The sequence below is a fragment of the Capricornis sumatraensis genome, chromosome 23 (assembly GCF_032405125.1).
Source record: "Capricornis sumatraensis isolate serow.1 chromosome 23, serow.2, whole genome shotgun sequence".
Lineage (NCBI taxonomy): Eukaryota > Metazoa > Chordata > Mammalia > Artiodactyla > Bovidae > Capricornis > Capricornis sumatraensis.
This window is the reverse complement of record NC_091091.1, coordinates 27,922,657-27,947,742: the sequence shown is the minus strand read 5'-3', so window position 1 is coordinate 27,947,742 and position 25,086 is coordinate 27,922,657. Positions and strand designations below refer to the sequence as shown.

The 25,086-nt window shown below is 42.3% G+C and overlaps 1 protein-coding gene across 4 annotated transcripts in view; it reads left to right on the top strand.

Annotated features, from left to right (window-relative positions):
• Nucleotides 1-25,086, top strand: part of SORCS1 (sortilin related VPS10 domain containing receptor 1) — a 576,311-nt gene that overhangs the window by 204,572 nt on the left and 346,653 nt on the right. For all 4 annotated transcript variants that reach the window (XM_068961506.1, XM_068961507.1, XM_068961509.1 and 1 more), the window contains exon 2: nucleotides 7,115-7,182. In XM_068961506.1, the coding sequence (XP_068817607.1) occupies nucleotides 7,115-7,182 (68 nt within the window). The remainder of the gene's footprint in view (nucleotides 1-7,114; nucleotides 7,183-25,086) is intronic.

Here is a 25,086-nt window from a genome sequence, read left to right as displayed (position 1 = left end):
CAAAGAAGAAGAGAAGGAGAAGGAAAGAAAAAAAAGTATAAGAATGGCATATCTCAGTCAGTCTGTTTTGGTTTGGCATTCTAAGATAAATAGATTTTGAAGGGAGTGCCTTTTTTTTTTTCAAATTGATATCATCCCCCACTTTGGGAAACAGAAAAGCAAGTTGATGATCAGAGTTTCTGTTTTTAAGATTTCCATTCAAAAGCAACTTAGGTCTGGTGGGTTTAAGGATCTTGGATTTGTTTGTGAAATATAACGACCTGGCTCTAGGCTTATTACTAACAGGAGAAACCTTGACTTTCTCTAGATAGGGGGCAAGAGATACAAGCTGCCTCCAATGTTGTTCAGTCACTAAATCTTATCTGACTCTTTGTGACCCAATGAAGTGCAGCATGCTAGGCTTCCCTGTCCCCCACTATCTCCCTGAGTTTGCTCAAACTCATGTCCATTGAGTCAGTGATGCCACCCAACCATCTCATTCTCAGCCACCCCCTTCTCCACCCTTCAGTCTTTCCCAGCATCAAGGTCTTTTCCAGTGAGCTGGCTCTTCTTATCAGCCTCTTCAGTATTGGAGCTTCAGCTTCAGCATCAGTCCTCCAATGAGATTTACAGTTTTTCTCACATGCAAATGACTGAGACAGTGGCCCACAGCTCCTGGACCAGCCTTTCACATTAGCCGCAAATGACCTCTACTGGGAAACAGACTCAGAGGAAGGACACATAGCAAATTTTACTAAAAAATGTTCCACTTTTCATGAAACCTTTTCTATATTACAATTTGCCCTGTGTCTAGTGCTGAATGGCAACCCACTCCAGTACTCTTGCCTGGAAGGTCCCATGGACGGAGGAGCCTGGTGGGCTGCAGTCCATGGGGTCGCTAAGAGTCGGACACGACTGAGCGACTTCACTTTCACTTTTCAGTTTCATGCTTTGGAGAGGGAAATGGCAACCCACTCCAGTGTTCTTGCCTGGAGAATCCCAGGGACGGGGGAGCCTGGTGGGCTGCCGTCTATGGGGTTGCACAGAGTCGGATACGACTGAAGTGACTTAGCGTCTAGTGTTGACTAGATTATCTGCATGCCCTCTTTGTGTCTACATCTCTGTTGACTGTCTTATCTCTTAAGTTCCCTGGGGAGGGATCCAGTGACTGACTCAAACCATTTTAGTGCCCTGTAGAGGATATCAATGAATAAACATTACACTAAATGATGTTCAGGCTTCTCTAAAACTGGAAGGTCACTTGGGGATTAAGAACTTTCCATAGGCAAAAACCTACTAACAGCTTTCCAGCTGGCCCTGCACCTCTCATTCATCTCACTCTTTCTACTGGTTTTTCATTTCAAATTATGTTTGTGTGTACTGAATTACTTCCATCTGATGACTTCAATGTGTGGTTGTGAGTGTGTTTGGGCATCATACCAACCTTTGAACTTCCCTCTGGGGCTTCTTAATCTAGGTTATTAGAAGTTATTGATTTCTTTGCTCTTTGATAGCTCAAATGGAACACAAGTATCAGTTCAGTTCAGTCGCTCAGTCGTGTCCGACTCTTTGCAACCCCATGAATCACAGCACGCCAGGCCTCCCTGTCCATCACCAACTCCCGGAGTTCACTCAGACTCGCGTCCATCGAGTCAGTGATGCCATCCAGCCTTCTCATCCTCGGTCGTCCCCTTCTCCTCCTGCCCCCAGTCATTTACATAAATCTTCTTAAAATGTAGATATTATAAAACAGTCTGTTGAAATTTGCAGTTCCCTTAGAATATCATCCATGTAGCCCCTTGACTCCATTAGAATCACACATGTCCTGAATCTAGCCTGAATGCCTCCTTTATAAGATGCTATTCTTGATGATATTTTTCTTTCTTGCCCTCTAAAAGATATGCATGTTTTTCTCCTGCTACATACCTTTTCCTTCCTTATTTTTAATCATCTTTGTACAGCTCAGCCTCTCTACTAGACTGTGAGTTTCCAGAAACTGGTTCCTGAGACTCATTCCCTCATTGAGTCTTTATAGCACACATTTTTTATCCCTGCTTCTTAAGAAGGCATAATAAATGTTTATTGAATTAAATATGTAGAATTTTACAGCTGAAAGTTCTTTCTTCTGAACAAAGCTCCCATTTTCTGGAAATTATAGAAAGTTCTTATCCTTGGATTCATGATCCCCGTAGGATTCAGGAGATCAGGGGAATCGTTAATGGTATATTCATTGTTTAATGCTCATAGATTTTATTAGATCAGATTTTTAAAGAATTCATGGCTCCTTAAAAGAATGAGAACCTCTGTTTAAGTTGGAAAGTTGAATCAAGGCTTTCTGAGCCAAACACACACTCCAGAGCATGCATGTTTTAGGAAAACCACTGTTGTGAGTTTTCTTCTTTTCCCTAAAATTGGAGTACAAGGAAAACAACCAAAAACAAAACAACTTTCTGGCTGTTGAATATCCCTCTTACATTTTGTCCAACTGTGCTATCCCTGTGAAAAATTGTTCCACATCTCTTTGGGACCCTGATTATCCTCTCCCCATATTCGCTTCCATACACATCTTTAAAAACATCCAACCTAATGTCTCTGGCAGGGTGGTGCAGGGAGCAAAAAAGGGTCGTGTGCACCTGGGTGATGAGGGGACACCAGGGCCTACATTAAGGAAGGCCAGTTTAGGAGAATGCTTCAGCCCCTGAACCAGCCTGCTAACATCACCCGTGTGGTTTTGCCAGTGCTCATTCAGAAGTGAATGAAGCCTCCTTCAGGGGAGCAGGGTTATAAGCTCTGACAAGACCGAGTCCTTATGGGGTCTCCTTGTGCTTTGCAAAGGCAGAACCCTGAGTCACTAATGGCTGAGAACATTACACAGAAAATGTCTTGATTTATAGACTAGGACTCCTCTTCATTATTCAGGATTTGGAACTATAGACCCTCAGGAATGAAAAGACTTTAGGATCCTGTATTCAAGGGGCTCACTATCAAGAAGCCCAGGGCACAGTTTTGTTTCCTTTATGATTAGATTCCACCTCCACAGTTGGACACAGAGCAAGGAAAAAAAACAAAAGATTAAAAAGAATTCATAACTGAAAAATGAGGAGACATGACCTACTTAGAAATTCTAAGATTTCCCTGAGATGAGAGAGGGATGAGGTGGAGGTCAGTGGCCAGGCCAGGTGTCCTGGTGGGACTCAGATCTCCCTAAGTGTCCACTGGTTCTCACAGCATACAAAATGCTGTCACTTCAGTCATGTGTGACTCTTGTGATGCCATGGACTATAGCCCACCAGACTCCTCTGTTCATGGGATTCTCCAAGTAAAAATACTGAGGTGGGTTGCCATGCCCTTCTCCAGGGCATATTCCTGACCCAGGGATCGAACCTGGGTCTCCTGCATTGGCAGGCAGGTTCTTTACCACTAGCACCACCTGGGAAGCCTAAGAGCTACCCTAAATTCATAGTTTAAGAAGAATAGAAAGCTTACTAAACTCCTTCAGGAAAGCTTCTTAGTCCACTGCTGCTACCAACTGGGTGGCCACCTATAAGCAAAATAATTAGGAGAGGCCACACAAGAGAGTTCCAGAAAAGCATCTATTTATGCTTTACTGACTATGCCAAAGCCTTTGACTGTGTGGATCACAATAAACTGTGGAAAATTCTGAAAGAGATGGGAATACCAGATCACCAGACTTGCTTCTTGAGAAACCTGTATGCAGGTCAGGAAGCAACAGTTAGAACTGGACATGGAGCAACAGACTGGTTCCAAATAGGAACAGGAGTACGTCAAGGCTGTATATGGTCACCCTGCTTATTTAACTTCTATGCAGAGTACATCATGAGAAACGCTGGCCTGGAAGAAGCACAAGCTGGAATCAAGATTGCCGGGAGACATCTCAATAACCTCAGATATGCAGATGACACCACCCTTATGGCACAAAGTGAAGAAGAACTAAAGAGCCCCTTCATGAAAGTGAAAGAGGAGAGTGAAAAAGTTGGCTTAAAGCTCAACATTCAGAAAATGAAGATAATGACATATGGCCCCGTCACTTCCTGGCAAATAGATGGGGAAACAGTGGAAACAGTGGCTGATTTTATTTTGGGGGGCTCCACAATCACTGCAGTTAGTGATTACAGCCATGAAATTAAAAGACGCTTACTCCTTGGAAGGAAAGTTATGATTAACCTAGACAGCATATTAAAAAGCAGAGACATTACTTTGTCAACAAAGGTCCAGCTAGTCAAAGCTATGGTTTTTCCTGTAGTGATGTATGGATGTGAGAGTTGGACTATAAAGAAAGCTGAGCACAAAAGAATTGATGCTTTGAACTGTGGTGTTGGAGAAGACTCTTGAGAGTCCCTTGGACTGCAAGGAGACCCAACCAGTCTATCCTAAAGGAGATCAGTCCTGGGTGTTCATTGGAAGGACTGATGTTGAAGCTGAAACTCCAATACTTTGATCACCTGATGTGAATAGCTGACTCATTGGAAAAGACCCTGCTGCTGGGAAAGATTGAAGGCAAGAGGAGAAGGGGATGACAGAGGATGAGATGGTGGTATGGCATTGCCAACTCAATGGACATGATTTTGGGTTTTTCCCAAACAAACTTTTTGGTCAAACCCAATATTTATCAAATCAGCCTTGATCACATTGACTGGAATTTATACTTAAATGCTATACACGTGAACTTGGAATTAAACCTGTACATTAAAAGTATTTACCAAATGAATAAAAGTAAATGACCATTTATATGTATTTTTAAGTACGTATGTTTTACTTGATTAATAGGTTCCAGCATTTTTTTGTTTTGTTTGAAAAATACACAGAAATGATAGACAATAAAACTAGAATAGATGGACAATTGTGTTAACCTCTTTTACTCATCTAATGGTGGTAGTTTTGGCTGTGGCCCTTTAACAGATGCTAATTCTATAAAACAGTATTGGTAATTAACCAGAACAGAAAAACAAACAATAACAAATCAACCTTATATAATGGCATATCACCATTCAGGAGTAAGGTGGTGAATAATGCATACAGATAGAAAAGGGGAAAAACAGGGGAAAAGAGAGTTCAAATAATCGATTGAAGCATAACTAAAGGTTAGCAGTTTTCCCTTCTTTCTTGCTTTCATTCTGAAAACAAAAGATTAGATTGATTCAAGCAGATATGCTTTGAAATGCCGTAAAGAACGCCTCACTGGGGCAGTATTGACAAGCTGCCTGAGTGTATCACTGGCATTTTCATTTTACTAGCCCAGCAAGAAAAATCAGGGGGTGGATTTTTACCTCCCTGCCCGCCTGCCTGTGAATTGCTTAAACAACTTCTGCGTGCATGTGTGAGCGGCTCCACACTGTTACATGCTGGGTTAAAAAGGTTCCTTCTCTGGGGCTCCAGTGGCTTCCCTCATCAGATGGATGGGAAATGCAGTTTGTGGCCGGCTGAACTTCATTATTTAGTTTACTGCCATCTTGTATCAAGAGAGCAACTACGGAGAAACGCTTTATGCCCACACCCCCATTTTCTTGGCGGGGGATTTATAGGCCTGTTCGGCAAAATCATACCGAAGTAGAGCAACGACATCTCTGTGTCTTCAAACAAACAGCCACCCCGCTGTCACTGATCAGCGTTCCTGGGATGGCGGTGATTGAAATTTAGCACTTAGAGCAACTTAATTGGCACACGGATCTGTTAAGCATATGCCCCCACCGCAGGCCTGCCATCTGACATGCCCGTAGGGCACCCAGCGCCTCGCACATGCTCACATTTTGCTAAGAAAGTCAGTTTTGAACAGATCCTTGAAGGAAGTCTGTGCAGTGGTTAAAGAGCGAGGTGGCCTTAGAGCTCAGGTCCTCAGATTTGTGCCTGTTTTGGGGTGACCATGGTCCTTCATCCCCTTGAAGTTGGAACAAACCTAAGGCATGGAGTTCCCGTTCGCTTGCTGTGAAAGAAGTGATCAGAATCCACTCGCTGGTGACTGTGTCTTCAGTAAAGCAGCCTTATGCTAGCAGAGTAGACCCATGAGGGATTCAGAAGCTCCTTGGCAGCTTGCTGGCTTGGAATTCAAGGTTAGATCGTTCTGTGCTCACTGTGGCTTCAACTGATCCCTTGGCCTTCAGAGGAAATCCAAAAAATCAATGTCAACATTTTTATGCTGAGTTGGAAACAACAGGACTGGGCCGAATGTTCTAGGTTATGACTATCAAGAGAGAGATACGAACCTCAACAGAAAACAAGGCAGAGCTATTAGGCTCTTCTCATTATGTAAGGAGAGCAAATAAGGGCTGAGACCATCCATGGTTAGAAACACGCTGCTCTGTTGAATCTTCCCCAGTGTCGTGGCACTCCTATGCTTCACTTAACCAGGCGGAGCTAGGTCAGGGCTGCAGGCAACAAAGCCAGCTGCTTTCTGATGCTGCCATGATGGGCATGAGTTCTGGTGGGTCCCAGACCACCAGGCCTTATCTGTATTTATGTTCTTTTCTGGTGTCAGGCAAAATTCTGGGCTCCTAGTAAATGCTTAAAGAATGAGCTAAATTGTTTGGGTTCCTCTGAGTGAGGATGAAGAAAAGCAACAAGTTAAAATTATATGAAGATTTGCCAAAAAGCAAATGAAGCAAGTTTCAGTGTTAATTAATTGCACAGGCCCTTTCCCAGGATGTGCAGATTGGAACTCATGACTTTGTATTTTGTTTCTTATAAAGAGCTGCCTAAATTCTGTAAGCTCTAGGACCCAGGGTCCAGTTTTAGCTGTTTAAGGGAAGGCACTGGCAAGTGAAGTGAAATTTGCTCAGTCGTGTCTGACTCTTTGCAACCCCATGGGCTATACAGTCCGTGGAATTCTCTAGGCCCCAATACTGGAGTGGGTAGCCTTTCCCATCTCCAGGGGATCTCCCCAACCCAGGGATCGAACCAAAGTCTCCTGCATTGCAGGCGGATTCTTTACCAGCTGAGCCACAGGGGAAGCCCAGGCACTGGCAAACCCTTCCCCAATCAGTGTAAGTGGATGCTGCAACAATTCATTCAATTATGTTAAGCACCCGTTAAAGGAATTCTAAGCCCTCCCTTGGGCCATTTCAGTTCTATGAAATTGTAATTGTTTGAAACTAACCGCGAGTTCTTCTTTTGCCTTCAGGTGATTCTCATTTTGACAAAGCTGTATGACTATAACCTGGGGAGCATCACCGAGAGCTCGCTTTGGAGGTAAGGAAATTGAGCTAATAGTTACTGTGTTATTTAAACATGATGCCCTCGGCCAGGCTGCTCCCTCCTCACCCGTTTCCTAGTGAGAAAGTTTCTGGTTTTAAGTTCCCTTTCTTCTCTGTCTGCTCTTTGTTTTCCTTAACCATGTGGAGGGTTTTTGTTGTTGTTTTCCCAGAAGGGCCAGATCCTTTCTTTCTATAGACCTCTTCTTTTGGTCAGAAGTCTTTTTGCTAAAGTGTTCATTAGGTTGTCTTTATGGATGTTGGTTCCCATAGTTCTCACCAATCGTGAGCTTATTGGAGTGGAAATGAAAGAATAAGGATGTCTTTGCAGAGGGGATCAGTATAACTCAAGGTCTGAAGAACTCAGGCAGGCTCCCAGGGCATCACTTTCACAGCTGCTTTTCTGTGGTTCTGCAGCACAGAGGTGTGCACACACACGTGCAAGCATTTATTTCTGGGCTTCACACTACTGAGCCATATATAGAGAGAGTGTATAGTGAGTGATTTTTCAAATGGATGAGCAAATTCTTTAAGAGCGTAGACTAACACATTAGATTTGGCACAAAAGCAAGTCCTCAGATACCCGGACAGTAATTTTGTCCTCCTTTATTCTTGAAAACTATACATTCTCTTGTTTTCTTTCTTAAAAAAAAATCTGTTTGATTTATCTCATTCTTCTTTGGCTCTTCTCCAGTAGCCTGGGTCATGTGCTCAAACCCAAACTAGTCCCTGAAGTCTAGGAGAGAGCCTTCTCTGATTGGCCAGGCCTGGATCACATGATGATCCCTGAGCCTGAGAGGATGCAGACAGACTTCAGAGATGATATTCACACATAGACACATGTACTCTTTCATGCACATGCACAAACACAAAGGCAGAAGTGGTCTGTGGACAGACCAAAGTTAGTAGTGACCACATAAGATCAGTGGGAGGTTCCATTGACTCAGTTTGCAAGACCAGGAGAGACTGGCTGTTCGCTCTGAGTCTCTATGCTGAGGTCTAGGGAGAAAGACTCCAGTCACCCTATTTTTCAGCTGTTCCCCCTGCTCCCAGTACACTTGACAGTGGCTGGGGAGGGAAAGCTGATTTTCATGGTAGCAGTTTGGTTGCAGGGCCTGCCTCTGTTGGGTAATGTGGTGGTCATACAAGAGGAGGCTCATGGATTGAATAGACACCCCAAAAGAATGTACCAGACCTTGCAAGAAGGTTATTCATTAAATTTCATTTTTACTTGATGTCTATTTTTTATTAGACTTGACACTATGTATAAGAAGCTCCAAATAAATTGTCCTGTGCTCTGGGAGAGCCCTTCTATACTAAAGAAAAGGCTAGATTCTGTTATTTTATTTGTTGTCAGGCATTTCAATTAGTGAGCTCTTTTCCCAATGAAGAGGTCAATTATGCAGAGTTTCTGTCCCAAGGAAATTTATGTAACCGAATTCAAGTGTAGGAGGTTTGGTAGGAGCCTCTAAAAGTACAGTTCTTTAATACATTGAGGGCCTGACTCCTGCTGTATTGTTTAAATTCAGTACCTGTTTGTCAGCGTCTCTCAGTAAGCTTATGCTTCTTTGATCAATTTCTCTAATGTATGTGCATAAATGAAAATAAAAGCCAGCTTTTACTCTGTGGTGCATCTGCCATCTAAAGTGTTGTTGGTGTATTAGAAAATTAAAAGATGCGCAGTTCTGTCTCCATGGGATAGAGGCAGAGCAGCCATAACTCTCACTCTGAATAGGCCTAGGAAGGGCACTCTGGAGGGATTTGAGAAACAGCTTGTCCTGGACTGCAGAAGCACACGTCCAGCATGCATCTCTCTCTCTGTTGGGGTACTATTACTGATGCCCCAGTCTAGGAGGACTATTCTTTTCTGATCTTAAGGAATCAGGTTAGTGAAATAAAAAAGACATCTCATTCCAGTGGTATCAGAACTCCCTTCTGAGAGAGCACACTCCATGGCTTTAGTTTGGGAAAATGTGGTAAGAGTGACCTGCTCACTTTTCCATCTTAGAACCAATTTCACTGGAGAATATACACATATGTGTACACACACACACACATTCATAAAAACATACACATATACACACATGCATGAAAAAGTAAAATGTTAGTCGCACAGCTGTGTCTGACTCTTTGCAGGCTCCTTTGTCCATGGAATTCTCCTGGCAGGAATACTGGAGTGGGTTGCCATGCCCTCCTCCAGGGGATTGTTTCAACCCAGGAATTGAACTCGGGTCTCCTGCATTGCAGGCAGATTCTTTACCATCTGAGCCTCCTAGGAAACCTATATATATGCATGTATATATATGTATATATATACATACACACATGTATATATGTATATACATACATACATATATATATGCATATGTGTGAAAGTAGCTCAGTCATCTCTGCCTGTTTGCAACTCTATGGACTGTACAGTCCATGGAATTCTCCAGGCCAAAATACTGGAGTGGGTAGCTTTGAACCCAGGTCTCCCGCATTGCAGGCGGATTCTTTACCAGCTGAGCCACCAGGGAAGCCCCATATATATGCATATATGTACCTATAATATGTATGTGTATATACCCATATATATATTTGCTTTTCTAACATACCCAAAGTAATCCTTTACCTCATATGCCATGTTTTACATGTCTTATCATGTTCTGCATGTTTTGTTATGTTCTACATGTCATATGTGGCAAATTATTACTGTGGGTGTTCTATTCTATTGCAACTGCTCATTTTAATACCTTATAGGAGACCATATACCTGAGTTAAAATATAATTTAGAAAAGAGGAAAGGAGAAAGAAAAATTATTTAGAAAACTTCCCAGTTGCATTTCAGGGCTGCATTTTTTGAGTGGCTCATGGTGCCCATATTCGGTCTTTAGGGACCCTTTTCTGGTCATTAGCATAGGACAGGGACACCTGGATGGGTCAAGGATGGGGACCAGGAAATGAGGTCCTCATGGCCCTATGTCTTCTAATTCAGTCCTACCGAAGGGGACTAGAGTGCTCAGTGCTGACTCATTTTCTTTTTTTAATTTTTATTTTTACTTTATTTTGCTTTACAATACTGTATTGGTTTTGCCATACATTGACATGACTCATTTTCCCCTGCACAAGCTTGCACTTTCTTCTCAGAAAACCTGCCTATGCCTACAGTTGGGGTTTGCTAGGGGCACAGACCATATTTTAGAAATTTTCATGGCTCTCACAGCACTGGATTCAAGACATAGCACATAGATAATGCTCAATAAGTATCTGGTTTTGAAAAGGCTAGTAAGTATTACAATTTTATCTCTACTGCATGGTCATAGACATACGACTCTGTTTCTCACTCATTTATTCAACACAGATGAATTGATTAACTCCTCTGGGCCTTGTATTGTTCTTGTCTGGGAAAGGGAGGGTGGGTGAATACACAGATCCACAGATACAGGCTTTGCCTTCTAGGACTTCGTTGTTTAGAGAGGCTAAGCTCTATGGACAGTTAAAATGAGAGAGAACTGTACTTGTCTGTAACCTGCCTTATGTAATTATATTGAATAAGGTCCTTACACAGCACCCGGAACTGCCAGATCCCAGAATGTGTTTAATCTAATGTAAATAGACAAACTGTCAAACAAATATTAAGTGTTAGCATAAAGATATGAGATAAGTGTTGCTTCTTTACTTTGCTCATGCTTGTGTTTTCTCTTTTCACCTAGACTTTACGTCCTTAAACCCAACACCATTCTGGTTTCATGATAACGGCAGTGATACTTTGCTAATGAAAATGATGACAACAATAATAAAAGTTAACTTTGATCAAGCACTCAGGTTGTATCAGGCACTAAGCTCAGTGCTTGACATGCATTATCGCATCCTCCCAGTTCATTTTTACAGTATGCCAAGGTCACACAATGTGTAAATAATAGCCCACACACTTACAGGCACATTAGTTAATAAACTTCATTCATTTCACTGCTTGTTGATCACCTAGAGTCCTGTCTGCCTTCGGGTGGATTTTGCTGTACCTAAACAAACAACATTTTAATCATATATACATATATGGTTATTATCTATCTGCATCTTAAAATCAGAGTTTTCAAAGCATTATAACATTTTGAGTAGCATTTCCCCTATTCCAGAAAAATACTGGGCAACAGGGAACTGGTTTCTTGTCCAGCAAACAGATACATGGACTTTCTGATTAAGCCTGTATTCTTTATAACTTTTACCAGCTGGGTAGTCCAAAAGGGGCAAGTGGCAAATGCCTCCAGGGTGTTAGGGTAGGAAAGAGGCCGAAAAGCAGCTGACCTTGCACTGGTGTTCTAGGGTTTTCAACCTTGCTGAATCAACAAACCTAGGCTGATGAGCGAGATGCCGCTATTCCAAATTAATGAGCTTTGGCTCCCAGTTGGTCTTGTCATTGATTACACCTTAATCCTGGAGCAGGTTGTTGATTTTGTTTTGTTTTGTGTGGTCCTTCACTCCAGGAGTCAAACTGAGAGGCAAAGGGGATAATCTGCCCCAGAACAATTAATTACACCTCAGGATCTTCTTCCCTTTCCGGAGGATTAGGCTGTGAGACTCCGTAGAGCTGGTGGTTTTACCATATTGAAGCAAGATAAGCTTAAAGGTTGAGCTAAATAAAATGTCAAAATCTAGATACAGTATCTCTGAGAAGAAATGTATTAATCTTTCTTTTTCCCTGGCCAGGGTAATCAGCACTCTGCTGAGAGGCTTAGCTGGTGAGAAAGCCTCGGGCAGTTGTGAAGGGACTGAAGGTGTACTCTCTTAAAGGGATGCACAGCTTACCAAGGGTCTGTTGTAGAGCTTGCCTGCCCTGACTGATTCTCAAATTCACTGCTGTCCTATTTTCCGATCCACATGAAACATAAGCTTATGAAAAGATTTCCACCCTTATGGACTACGCAAGCAGCCATTCCTGCTTTTGTGGAATGAAGGTTAAAGTGGGGAAACGGGTTAGGCCGTTTGGTTCAGCACTGGGAGCCAGCCCTGTTTCCTTGTCACCTGAGTCACTTTGTTTCGCTTTGGGTGTTACAGCGACTGTCAAGAGAAGCGTCCCCATCACATCTGTGTGGACAGAATGCTGCAGAAGGCTTTGAGGCAGCTTCTGTGTGGGGTTGGCTGCAGCTAGTACTTCCTGGAGAGCTCCAGGGGTTCAGGCTGGCAGAAGCTGACCTGAAGATGCTGACTTTTGGCCAACCCTGTGGATAATTCCCACTAGCTGGAAGTCTCTTCCTTCCCACTCCTCCTCCAGGGGAAAAGCAGAGAGTGACATGAATAGGCTGTTAGTCTCAGCTTGGAAGGATGTTTTGCCACATAATTCAGCTTTCAGTCAGTTACAGATACAAAGATTTAGAACAAGGATATGTGGGTGTGCTCAGTCAAATCTGACTGTTTGTGACTTCATGGACTGTAGCCCACCAGGCTCCTCTGTCCATGGGATATTCCAGGCAAGAATACTGAAGTGGATTGCCATTTCCTTCTCTAGGAGATCTTCCCAACCTAGGGATTGAACCTGTGTCTCTTGAGGTTCCTGCATTGGCAGGTGGTTTCTTTACCACTGTGCTACCTGGGAAGCCCCTGGCCAATGTAAGTGCTGCCAATGGCAACCTACTTCAGGACTCCATGGACAAGGAGCCTGGTGGGCTACAGTCCATGGGGTCACAAAGAGTTGGATGCAACAGAGGGTGCGGGCGTGCGCACGCACGCACACACACCCACACCCACACCCACACACACACCCGCACACACATGCCCTATACATCCTGAAAAAGAAAAAAAAGAATAAAGCTAGAGTGTGAGATTTCTGTGTAAGAGGGCTCTTCATGTCACACAAATCCAGTGATGTTAATCATCCCTTGCTGCACATGTTTGCTGTGCTGTGAAGTCTCTGCAGTCGTGTCTGACTCTGTGCAACCCCATAGACGGCAGCCCACCAGGCTCCCCAGTCCCTGGGATTCTCCAGGCAAGAACACTGGAGTGGGTTGCCATTTCCTTCTCCAATGCATGAAAGTGAAAAGTGAAAGTGAAGTTGCTCAGTTGTGTCCGACTCTTAGCGACCCCATGGACTGCAGCCTACCAGGCTCCTCTGTCCATGGGATTTTCCAGGCAAGAGTACTGGAGTGGGGTGCCATTGCCTTCTGTGCCTACCTAATGGCCCCCAGGAAAGAGGCAGGCTCCCCAGCCAGATCAGGAGGTGCCTTGAAGTCTGGACTCCTTTGACTTAATAACTCCTATTCCCACCCACATATTTGTGTCGTAGAGAGCTACTTGTAGTTACTGGGCTTACAAATTCATTTTTTAATCTTATTTTTTAAAGAAATCAAAAGGAATGTATGCTTATTATAATGAACCACACAGTTAGAGGCAAAAGAATTGTTTGTCTTTTCCTTCCCACACAGATTGAGCTTCCCTGAGGTCAGTGATGCTAACCATTTTGGGTGATTCTGTCCACATCATTGTGACCAGACTCAAAAATACCAAGAGATATATACACATATCAGGACCACTTTTTTTGTTTGTTTGAGCAAATAGGAGTAACTATTTACAGGACTCTGACAACCTATTATTTTCACTTAACAGTGAGTCATGAGTGTCCGTCCAGATGAATACATTAAGAAAAATGGGTCAAGTTTATAAGCATCAATTAGTACAGATGTTGTATACTGAATTTAACTACTGCATGCTTAATTAACTTATGTAGTGCTTCTTTTGAGCCAGGAAGTGTTCTCAGTGCTTTTTTATCTTCATAACACCCCTATAAAGCGAGAATTACTAGTATCCCAGGTTTACAGATGGGAGAACTGAGACTTAGAAAAATTAAGTAATGGGCCCAGTGGTCATGCAAATGGTAAGTGTGAGCTGGATCCTGAGTGTGCTCTCTTAACTCCATGCTATGCTTCTTCTCTATGGCCTTTTTATTTGATTTTTATTCTAATTTCTACAATATTACTATTCCATAAGTATGTGTTAGCCCCTCAATTGTGTCCAACTCTTTGTGACCCCATGGACTGTAGCCCACCAGGCTCCTCTGTTCATGGCATTCTCCAGGCAAGAATATTGGAGTGAGCAGCCAATCCCCTCTCCGGGGGATCTTCCCTACCCAGGGATCGAATCCAGGTCTCCTGCATTGCAAGCAGATTCTTTACCTTCGGAGCCATCAGGGAAGCCCTATTTATTACATATAGTGCTTCAATCAGCATGTTTGTAAACATGTTCTTACATTCTGGTAATTTTGTGTATGTAAATTACTCTAGAGTCCTAAAGGCGATATTGCCGTATTAAAACCTAATGCATTTATAATGCTAACAGATACCTGAGATTCCTTTCCAAGATGGTTGGGATAATTCATATACCCGCAGGCAACAACAGACTGTACATTTCCCTATAATATCACCAGCACTGGCTATTTTTTATACTTAAAATTTTGCTGTCTGTTTAGTGAAAATGGTGTCTTGATTGCAGTGTTTAAAGGGGTTTTCTGTGACTACCAGTGATACTGAGTATCTTTTCATATGTATATTGGTCTGTGACACTCTTGAATCCCTGTCTCCATCTCTCCTCTCTTTCTAAGCAAAGGTAATTGCTTCTTCCTCAGTAATCCTGAATGTATTATATACTTGGGCTTATAATGGTTATCAGGTGTATATTTATTTGGTTTGTTTTAATAACCATCTACTAGCCCCCTTTTTTATGTCAGGCACTGTGCTAGGTAGATACTAGGGGTCACAGATGCTTGTTCCCTACAGAAATTCATAACTAGTAAAGGGCAGACACTCAGTGGGTGATCATAGAAGTGTGACAAATGCAGCGCCAAAGTTATGCACGTGTTAGTGTCCCTGTTCATCTATTTCCACACCAGCCTGGAAACTCAAAGACTGTGACCGTCTCTTACTTATTTTTGTTCACTTGGCACCTAAAATGTAACTTGGCATGTATTAAGTTATTTTTATTTTTATTTTTTTGCTTAGAAATAGTATGTTGAGTATTGGTTCAGGGTCTTCTCGGAAAGTCAGGTCGGTATTGTGTACTTATTTAATCCTAAATTTTTAAACTCAAGCCTTCCATATAGGAAATACTGTTTTCAATAATGTGCTACTTGACCTTGTGAAATATCATTGGATTGCACTCAAAGAGTCAGAACACAGGCAGTGCCAAGTGTGAAAACTCCAGATTCAAGTCAAGGAATCCACTAATATCCATCGAACACTAGGCATGCACATTGGAGATTCTGTCAAAATCTTCCTGCATACCTCCTATTTCTGTAGAGATCTGGCTGAGTTCTGCACAGAGATGCTGTTGGCTTTCCTGAGATCTCTGTGAGGGTCTGGCCTCAGATTGCATGTGTTTACTTCTCATTTGCCTCGGTGATTGGCTGTGCTGAGTTCTCCACTTCTCCTTTTAGTAAGTAATAGATGAAATACACACAAAAGCTGTCATTGCCCTGAGGGTGTAGTAATTTTATCAGTATGACCTTAGGAAAGAGTAAAGCAAGTGCAGAACAACTGGCATCCCAATATCAAGCCTGGTTATAAACTCAGAAAGTGGTTAAAGGATGTCAGTTTTGGTTTTCCTACCTTGCCATTGAACAGTACATGATGGAATCTTAACATGTATGTTGTCCCTTGAGATTGAGGTCAGTTCAGTTCAGTCGTGTCCGACTCTTTGTGACCCCATGAATCGCAGCACGCCAGGCCTCCCTGTGCGTCACCATCTCCCAGAGTTCACTCAGACTCACGTCCATCGAGTCGGTGATGCCATCCAGCCATCTCATCCTCTGTCACCACCATCCAATTCCAAAAGGAACCCAATGCTTCCATACCCTCATAGCCTCTCAAAACCTCACTTGATGCTTTGGTCCGTCCTTTGAAGTCAAAACTTGAGCTTATCATTAATAAGTAAGTAAACAGGGGCAGTGGATGTTCTTTGGGTCTAGAGCTCTGCCCTGGGTACAAGGAAGGTCAAAAGATACCCAAGATACAATTAAATTCTTACCTTTCACCAGCATACAATCTCATTATTCAGTCAACATGACTAGCTTGTGCTCATTTTTTAGGTCTCAGCCTGAACACCATCTTATTTTTAAAAAGTTATTGATGCCCACCTATTAAAAGGAGACTCTTTTTCTTTTTACCATAGCTTTTTGTTCCTGTCATTTACTGCATGTGCTGATGTCTAATGATTCTAGTTATCACTTGTTTATTGGCCGATGCCACCAGTAGAATATAAGCTCCCTTAAGGCAGAAATATTGTGTGTCTTACTTTCCATTGTATTTCAAATGCCCAGGAAAGTGCGTGGCACATAGACAGACATTCAAGTGAGATTTCTCAATTAATTGAATGTGTAAGTAAATACATGCCTAGAATCATGGTAAATTGTGTGAATCCATATACATATAAGATTTGATTGTTGCTCTTAAGGAATTCACAGTGGGAGAGAGATAAATAAATGAGAAATTAGTGCATCAAATGTCATAATAGAGGTATTGTAATATGACCTGAGTTGAAGAAGGGAAAGGATATCTGATTTGAATCTTGAGGAACAAGTAAGAATCACACTAGTAAACGGGGCTGTTTATTGACTGAGAATATACTGTTATTCTAAGCATCTTTAAGTGATGATAGTCTGGCATATTGAGGAAACTGTACAAGATTGGAATATACTCTGTGTGTGTAATATTGGGATATACTCTGTACGGAGAGGATATTTGGAGATGATTTTGGAAAAATAGAGGTGGGGTAATTCATATTTTTCTGTGCTAATTATTCTGATATTTATTCCCATTGCAGTATCATTTTTTGGTTTGGGGCAAGGAGGAAACTTGATGAAATGTGAATTTTAGGAAAATAAATGACTCATGGTGTTATGCTGAGAATTTCACTTGGGAAAGAACAAAACTGGTGATCATGGGAACAGCAGTCAGTGGTATCAGAAGAGCTGAGAAGGGAGTGATTTATTTTAGGCCACAAAGGAAGGGATATGGGGTATGGAAGTGGGTAGCAGTGGTGATTTCAATAAATCTTTTAAAGTGAAAATGAACAGGGCGTTGGATAAGGGAGAAGGTGAGAGGAAGAGACACGATTTTCTTGCCTTAGTCTTGGATAGTCCAGTGGGTGGCGAGGTTATTTACTACATACATCTGCTCTGTTGACACCTCCTGAGCACTTTCTCTTAGTGAAGGAGAAAAGGATATGGAGGCAACTCTTTCAAGGAAGAAGTTTTGAAGGGACATAAAGGAAGACATGTAAAAATATGAAAGAGGTCATAGACTAAAGGAGTATCTTCCTTTCCTTAAGTGAGGACAACCCTGTTTTATGGGGGTTGAATCCGTGGAAAGAGATTAAAAATGTAGAACTTAGGAGGCAGTAAAACTGGTCGGGGATTGAACGGCAGAGAGTATAAGGATTGGAGCTTCTATGGTGGGGGGGCCGGTAATCCAGCTATGGTGGATCAGGGTGGATGAGGAGCGGGCCAGAGGGGGAGCACTGCTTCTCCTTCAGCAAGAAGGAAGCCAGGTGGTTTGGAGCAGCTGCTACGGAGCCATGAGGAAGGCCTACTCAGGGAAAGCAGGGGTAGCGCTGGGTGATGCTGAGAGCCCAGCTGAGGCCACAGCCTGGGGGTCAGCGTGGCTGTTTTCACTCCAGTGAGCAGGGGACATCCTCAAGAAGGCAGTTGGTTGTATTTTTCTGGAGCGGTGTTAGAGGACAGGACAGCAAGATGGCTGGGGGCAGTGAGTGGTAGATAAGGGGGTCTGTGCCAAACAGAGATGAAAGTGAAGCTGGGGGTTGGGGGAGGACAAAGAGTAAACAGTAGGACCTCCCCCTCCCAATCCAAGCATGTTTAAAAGCGTAAAGAACACTGAAGAAATAATATCTAGACTTTTTATAATATTAAACTTAGACTGTATCTAGCTTCCAGGGGACTCTAGGAAAAGGACCTGGTAAGAGAAGGTGGCGTTAATCAGAAAAATTTTCTAAAAGATACTGTTAAGAAATCCACCCAGATCTGTAGGAGAAGGAGCTGCTATTTCTCCACGTGTATATGAAACAGCTAGATCTGTTTATCAGGCCTCCAACATTCTGAGTGAAAACTCACACTGTGGGGAAACACTGGGCAGCCTTCTCTGGTTGAGTTATATTAGATTTTTCTCTGTGAAGCTGCTGACTCCAAGGCTAAGACTTGTGGACCACATCTGGTAGCCACCGTGATGCCTTTAAGAAAATAGTGCCAGCCTAGATATCACATTGAAGTGATGTTGATTTCCTTTCTGGTTACTCTTTTCTTCTTATCACAATTTGCTCTGGAGCCCATGCCAAAAATGTGCTTCTTTGATATTAAAGTCTGCTTTTCAGAATTTAATTTTCTGGACTCTCAGTTGACCTTGGCTTCTCCTATCTTTATCCTGTTAGGTATTTATAGTCCTTGACTTTGATAACTCCATTTAGTAGCATTCTCAATAAAGGAAGCTCATTATGTGTTCCAGACATGGTGAACTACGTGTAGGTTCTGCCAAACAACATGTGCCCTTGGAAGGCTGTCCGTAAACAAGTCAGCGCTTTGGGCTCAAGCATTGGCTGTCCAGACATAAATCCAGGCTCTGTCCACTTACTAGCTCTGAGATGATGGGGAAGTTTTCTAATCTCTGCTTCATTTCCTCATCATCAAAGGGGATGCAATAGTATTTATCTAGTACAATTATAGTGACACATATTTAAAAAATGTGCATCACTTACTAATTACACAGTAAATAAAGTGAATAATCTAAAACCAATGAAAATCTTAGATCTTGTACTTCTGTGGTCTTTCCTTCTTCATCTGAAATGCCTTTTCCCTTAAGGCTAGTTGTCTAGTAAATAATAATGATAGCCATTTATACAGATGATTTACTGTGTGTTAGACTCAGCTGGTAAAGAACCTGCCTGCCAGTGCAGAAGATACAGGAGACATGGGTCAAAAGATCCCCTGGGAAAGGAAATGGCGACCCACTCCAGTCTTCTTGCCTGGGAAATCCCATGTACAGAGGAGCCTGGCAGGCCACAGTCCATGGAGTCGCAAGGAGTCTGACACGACCTAGTGACTAAACAACAACAACAAAGACACTCCTCTAAGAACTTTATATGTATTAACCATAAGTGAATCCTCTCGATACCCTCCGAGTTTGGTTATATCATTATACACATTTTATAGATGAGGATATGGCTTAGAGTCACAAGAATACTAGGCAGTAGAGAAGAGATCTGAATTCAAGCAGTCTGGCTCCAGAGCCTGGCTTTGAACCCCAGAGGGACCATCTCTTGTGTGACCCCTTTCTTGACCAGCACCTTCCACACAGAATAAATCACTGCTCATGTACTCTTTCTGGTACATATTTTCTGTACATAATTTCCTTTTTTGATGTATTACTTTGAGTCATTAGTACTTTCTGTATATTTATTCCCCTTACAGGGACCATCTTGAAGCTTGCCTATTACGTTATTAACCTTTGTATCCATAGCACCAGCTATAGTTCTTGGCCCATTGTAGTTGTTCAGTAAAAAGAGCACCAGGACAATAGATTGGGGAGTTCAGTTAGTTCAGTTCAGTCGCTCAGTCGTGTCCGACTCTTTGTGACCCCAGAGATTGTAGCATGTCAGGCTTCCTTGTCCATTACCAGCTCCCAGAGCTTTCTCAAACTCATGTCCATCGAGTTGGTGATGCCATCCAACCATCTCATCCTCTGTCACTCCCTTCTCCTCACACTTTCAATCTTTCCCAGAATCAGAGTCTTTTCAAATGAGTCAGTTCTTCTCATCAGGTGGCCGAAGTATTGGAGTTTCAACTTCAACATCAGTCCTTCTAATGAATATTCAGGACTGGTTTCCTTTAGGATTGACTGGTTGAATCTCCCTGCAGTCCAAGGGACTCTCAAGAGTCTTCTCCAACACCACAGTTCAAAAGCATCAATTCTTCAGCACTCAGCTTTCTTTATAGCCCAACTCTCATATCCATACATGACCACTGGAAAAACCATAGCTTTGACTAGATGGACCTTTATTGGCAAAGTAATGTCTCTGCTTTTTAATATGCTGTCTCGATTGGTCATAGTTTTTCTTTCAAGGAGCAAGTGTCTTTTAATTTCATGGCTGCAGTCACCATCTACAATGATTTTGGAGCCCCCCAAAATAAAGTCTGTCACAGTTTCCATTGTTTCCCTATCTATTTGCCATGAAGTGATGGGAGTGGATACCATGACTGAGGAGAGAAGACTTAAAAAACAAGTGAACTGTGTCATCTGTGGACATAATTAATTGATGCAAAGCTTGCAGCTTACTGTATATCACAAGTAATCAAAGGGTAACAGAAGTAGTTTAATCAAATGTCAGGTCTTGCTCTCATTCATTGCCATTGTACATGAAGGAGGTGGCAAATATTAATTTGATTCTGCCATGTAGGTTGACACTGCCATACAGCTTGTCTGTAATTATGCTTTGGTGTATGTTGGAAGCTGATATTATTGTAAAGGGGAGATGAATTTATCCCTGTCAGTACCTCCTAGGGATTTCCCTGATAGCTCAGTTGGTAAAGAATCCACCTGCAATGCAGGAGACCCCAGTTTAATTCCTGGGTCAGGAAGATCTCTTGGAGAAAGGGCAGGCTACCCACTCCAGTATTCTTGGACTTCCCTTGTGGCTCAGCTGGTAAAGAATCTGCCCTCAATGCGGGAGACCTGAGTTCAATCCCTGGGTTGGGAAAATCCGTTAGAGAAGGGAAAGGCTACCAACTCCAGTATTCTGGCCTGGAGAATTCCATGGACTAGTCCATGGAGTCAAAAAGGTCAGACATGGAGTCAAGAAGGGTGAGCAATTTTCACTTTCACTTTCTTTCAGTATCTCCTAGTTTCTTTTCCTTTGGGTACCATTGGGGGGTTGTTTAACAACAAATGTAATGTTGAGCCCATTTGAATTCCTAATTCTGAGCCCTGCACACTGCGCTGTCACCAGAGAATAAACTTCACATAGGAGAAATAGGGGCCCCCATCAGAGAGCAGTATGGTCTCTGACCAAAGCTAGGGGAGCCTTGTGTGTCAATGAAGCTGGCACTTAGGGGTGGGGTCTTCATCCTGTGTGTCATAGGGCACACGGGATGAAACAGCATTACTGAAGAGTTTTAGGAAACCTGTTTTCTTATTTCAGGTGAAGTTTCTGAGCTACTGTTCATCCATAAATCAAGCTGGGGCATTTTCAGCTCTGTTCTCCTCTTTCCAATGGGAAATGGTGTGCTGAAGAGTTATTCCTCAGCACGGCTTTATTTCTTTCTCCTGCTGGGATGTATTAGCAAGGTCATCACCTTTGGTTTATTGGCTTCAAACAATCTGTGATTGCAGAGGATTATGACTTCTTAGCTTGCAGAAGCAGGAGATGCAATCAATTCATGAAAGGCACAGGACTTTTTCTTTTTCTCTCTTAAAAAATGTATATTTATTTCTGCCAGCATTTCTGGAGACCAAGACTTAAAAGAGCTTTTTGAAAAGAATTTATCATTGAATGTCCTGCTTCATTGCTTCTTTCAAATAAGAACACTGAGCCAAGCCAATGTGAATTTAGATTTAACTCTTTGAGTTTGAAAGAAATGAGATGACTTCACAAAAGTCTTTCCCCCTTTCCTGACTCCAAACCAAATTAATTGGGAAATGTATACTCATTACAGTATGCCAAACAGATACCCTTTGAAATAACTGGGGACTCAGATTAGTAATACCTACTGGTTGATGAATACGTTCTCTTTGGTAAGGCAAGAAATTTTTTTGTCTGAAAAACTCTTAGACTTTGATTAGTATTTATTGAAATATCAGTTTTCTGACTTATATTGACTATATATCTAGCTTCTTGGATCACCCTTCCTCAGCCTGTTGTTGCCTTTCTCCTGGGTGGGAATCTATTGCTTCTAACTCAAAGATGTGTGAGCATTTAAACCTTCTTTCTTCCACACTGCATGGGATGTTTCCTCTTTGGAGGTCGCAGAAAACAATCACAAAGACCTGTGTCTTCAGAACTGAGAAAACTGATGTTTTCACATGGAAACTATACTTGTACCAGGGTGCAGTGGGCGCTGGTCTGCAGTAGCCTTGGCAAGCAGAGTTTTGCTGACACCAAGTACTTACTGCTGCACTCTTGATAGAGGCCTGGCCTCTGAGTTCCCCTTCTTGGCAGCTCTACAGAGGTCAGAGGCTGATGCTCTGAGGCTGAGATGACACATGAATATGTGTACTCTGCCTTTACCCACCACTATTTTTGTTTAGGTCACTTTTACAGTACCTGCAAAACTAGAAGACTCTTCTTAAACAAAAACCCTGCTTACTTACTCACTGGTCAGTCTAAGCTCATGATTCATGACTTCTCCAATCACCAGGAAGCATGCAGGATCAGGGAGTTGGGGGCAGTGAAGTCAACTATTATCTGGACTCAGAGCCTTTCATTCACCTGTGTTTCTCACCTTCTCCAGATATAACTCTTAAAGACAAATTCAAAATGAAAATCAGGGCTACTTCTCTTATTCCAAAGACTCACTGTAGCAGGGCAAATGTCAAGGTTTGGTACCATTCTGGTTTATAATGTGTGTGAGCTTAGTTGCTTAGCCATGTCCGATTCTTTGTGACCCCATGGACTGTAGCCCATCAGGTTCCTCTGTCCATGGGGATTCTCCAGGCAAGGATACTGGAGTGGGTTGCCATGCCCTCCTCCAGGGGATCTTCCCAACCCAGGGATCAAACCTAGATGTCCCACATTGCAGGTTGGTTCTTTACTGTCTCTGCCACTGGGAAAGCCCAAGAATACTGGAATGGGTTAGCCTATCCCTTCTCCAGGGGAACTTTCTGACCCAGGAGTCAAACCGGGGTCTCCTGCATTGTAGGCAGATTCTCCACCAGCTGAACTACCAGGAAAGCCCAGCTTCTGGTTTATAAGGGCAAACATCAGACTGATGGGTAAGCCCCTGACATAGGCCTTGTAGACTAGAGCAGAGCAAGACTGACTTGGGTTCCTCTTCCCTCTACTTCCCAGGCCTGCTTTTGTCACTGCTTTGATACTTTCTGCTACCCAGTAGTCCCTATGGCCATTGGAAATAATGCTACCCTTCCTTTCTTTATGGATTCTTTATGCTTATAGAAAAGATAGCTGAGATGGTTATTTAATCTCTTCAAGCCTCAGGCAAGGCTATCATTTCTGGTTCTCCTTTTCCTCATCTGATCAGTTGGAGTAATAATAGTTCAGCATTTCAGATTTAGGAGAACACACATATGCTATCTGAAGATTTGATTGTGTTCCATTGTATTTAACTAAGGGCAGCATTTTATCAAAAACAAGGTGTTCACAAAGAAATACTAGTGACTTTTTGTAGGACTGTGCCTTGCCACGGCTGACAAGTCTCCTGCTTTGATTTTCCACAATGCTTTTAAACTTGAGCCTTTCATTATACTCAAGGACAGTCTTTGCACTTGACGCTTTCTCTTGAGGAAATGCAGATACCATTTTCTTGTGGGGCTTGTGTCAAACTCGTCATCATCAAGGCCACATCTGTCTGGCAGAGGAAATCAGCGTTTAGTAAATTCCTGAACATTATCTCTGCTTCCAGTTTCCTGGTGTCCATGAGCACCTGCTCCTCCACCTCAGGTAGGTATATTGTGAGGAAAAATGTATTTGAAGCTCCAGATGCATAGAAGGGTCTCATTACATGTACATTTCCTTTATTAATAGCATTTTCCCATACATTCTCCGTTCCATGGTGCCTGAGGTTATTAGTATCGACCCCCAGAAAGATGTCCTGGGTCTGAGAGAGAGCCAGATGTTAGACCCACTAACAAAACTAAAGCTCCTGTCTTAGATTTGATGTTTCTTCTGTACATTTCTTCTTAGATGCGTGTTGTCTGTGGATGCTGGATCTGGGGAAGTGATTTACTTCTTTTGCTCAAGTCATGCAAGTAGTGCCCACAAGATACTGGTCAGGTCCCATGTGAAAAGAAGAAGGAAAAAGCTCACTAAAGTGCGTGTGTCCCAACTCATGGCTTGGGGCCAAGTCACAATTTAGAAAGAAGGGGACTGGCTATTAAGTCTGTAATAAGCTGCAACATGGGGAATATACAAGGATAACTGTAGCTGGAGTATAACCTTTAACAAGTTGCAAATCACCTTGTTGTACACCTTTAACATATAATGTTGAACGTCAACTATAATCTAAAAAATAAAATAAAATTCCTATAATCATGGATACCAAGGCCCAAAAGCTTAATGACTATTAGGTGGCAGAGCTAGCACTGTAATCTACTCAGGTAGCACTCAGATCTCCTACCTGCACACATAAACAGAAATTGAGATTTTCAGCAATGCATCAGTATGTAAGAATAGTTGACTTCCTGCACCATCCGGCATAGATCACTTTGGCAGATTTTCAGGAGGTAGCTAAGAACAGTTAACATTCAGATGTGTCCAATCAGATGGTAATAGGGGTGTGTGTTTAAAAGAATATAGCGTATCGGCTGCCAGTTCTTAAGTTTAATTTTAAAGGTTCAAAGTACTTTCTAGAAATGTTAGAAATTCTAGATGAAAATTGAATATGCTTCATCTCCTTGAATTTTCCTCAAACTTTTGTGAATATAATCAAAATTGAAAATCTGTTAGAGAGAGAACTGCTTTGGTCCCTCCTATGAAAAGTAAATAATATGTCCTGGGCATGTTTGAGATTTGGTGTGAACGTGTCCTGTGTTCTAATCTCAGCACTGCCATTAATTGTGTGATCTTAGGCAAATGGTTTTATTTCATAGAGTCTTGGACTCCTCGTTTATAACAAGAAAAGTTTGTACTACCTAATCTCTGATATTTAACCTAGCTTTAACATTCATATGTCTAAGAATTGTTGCCCCAAATTTTG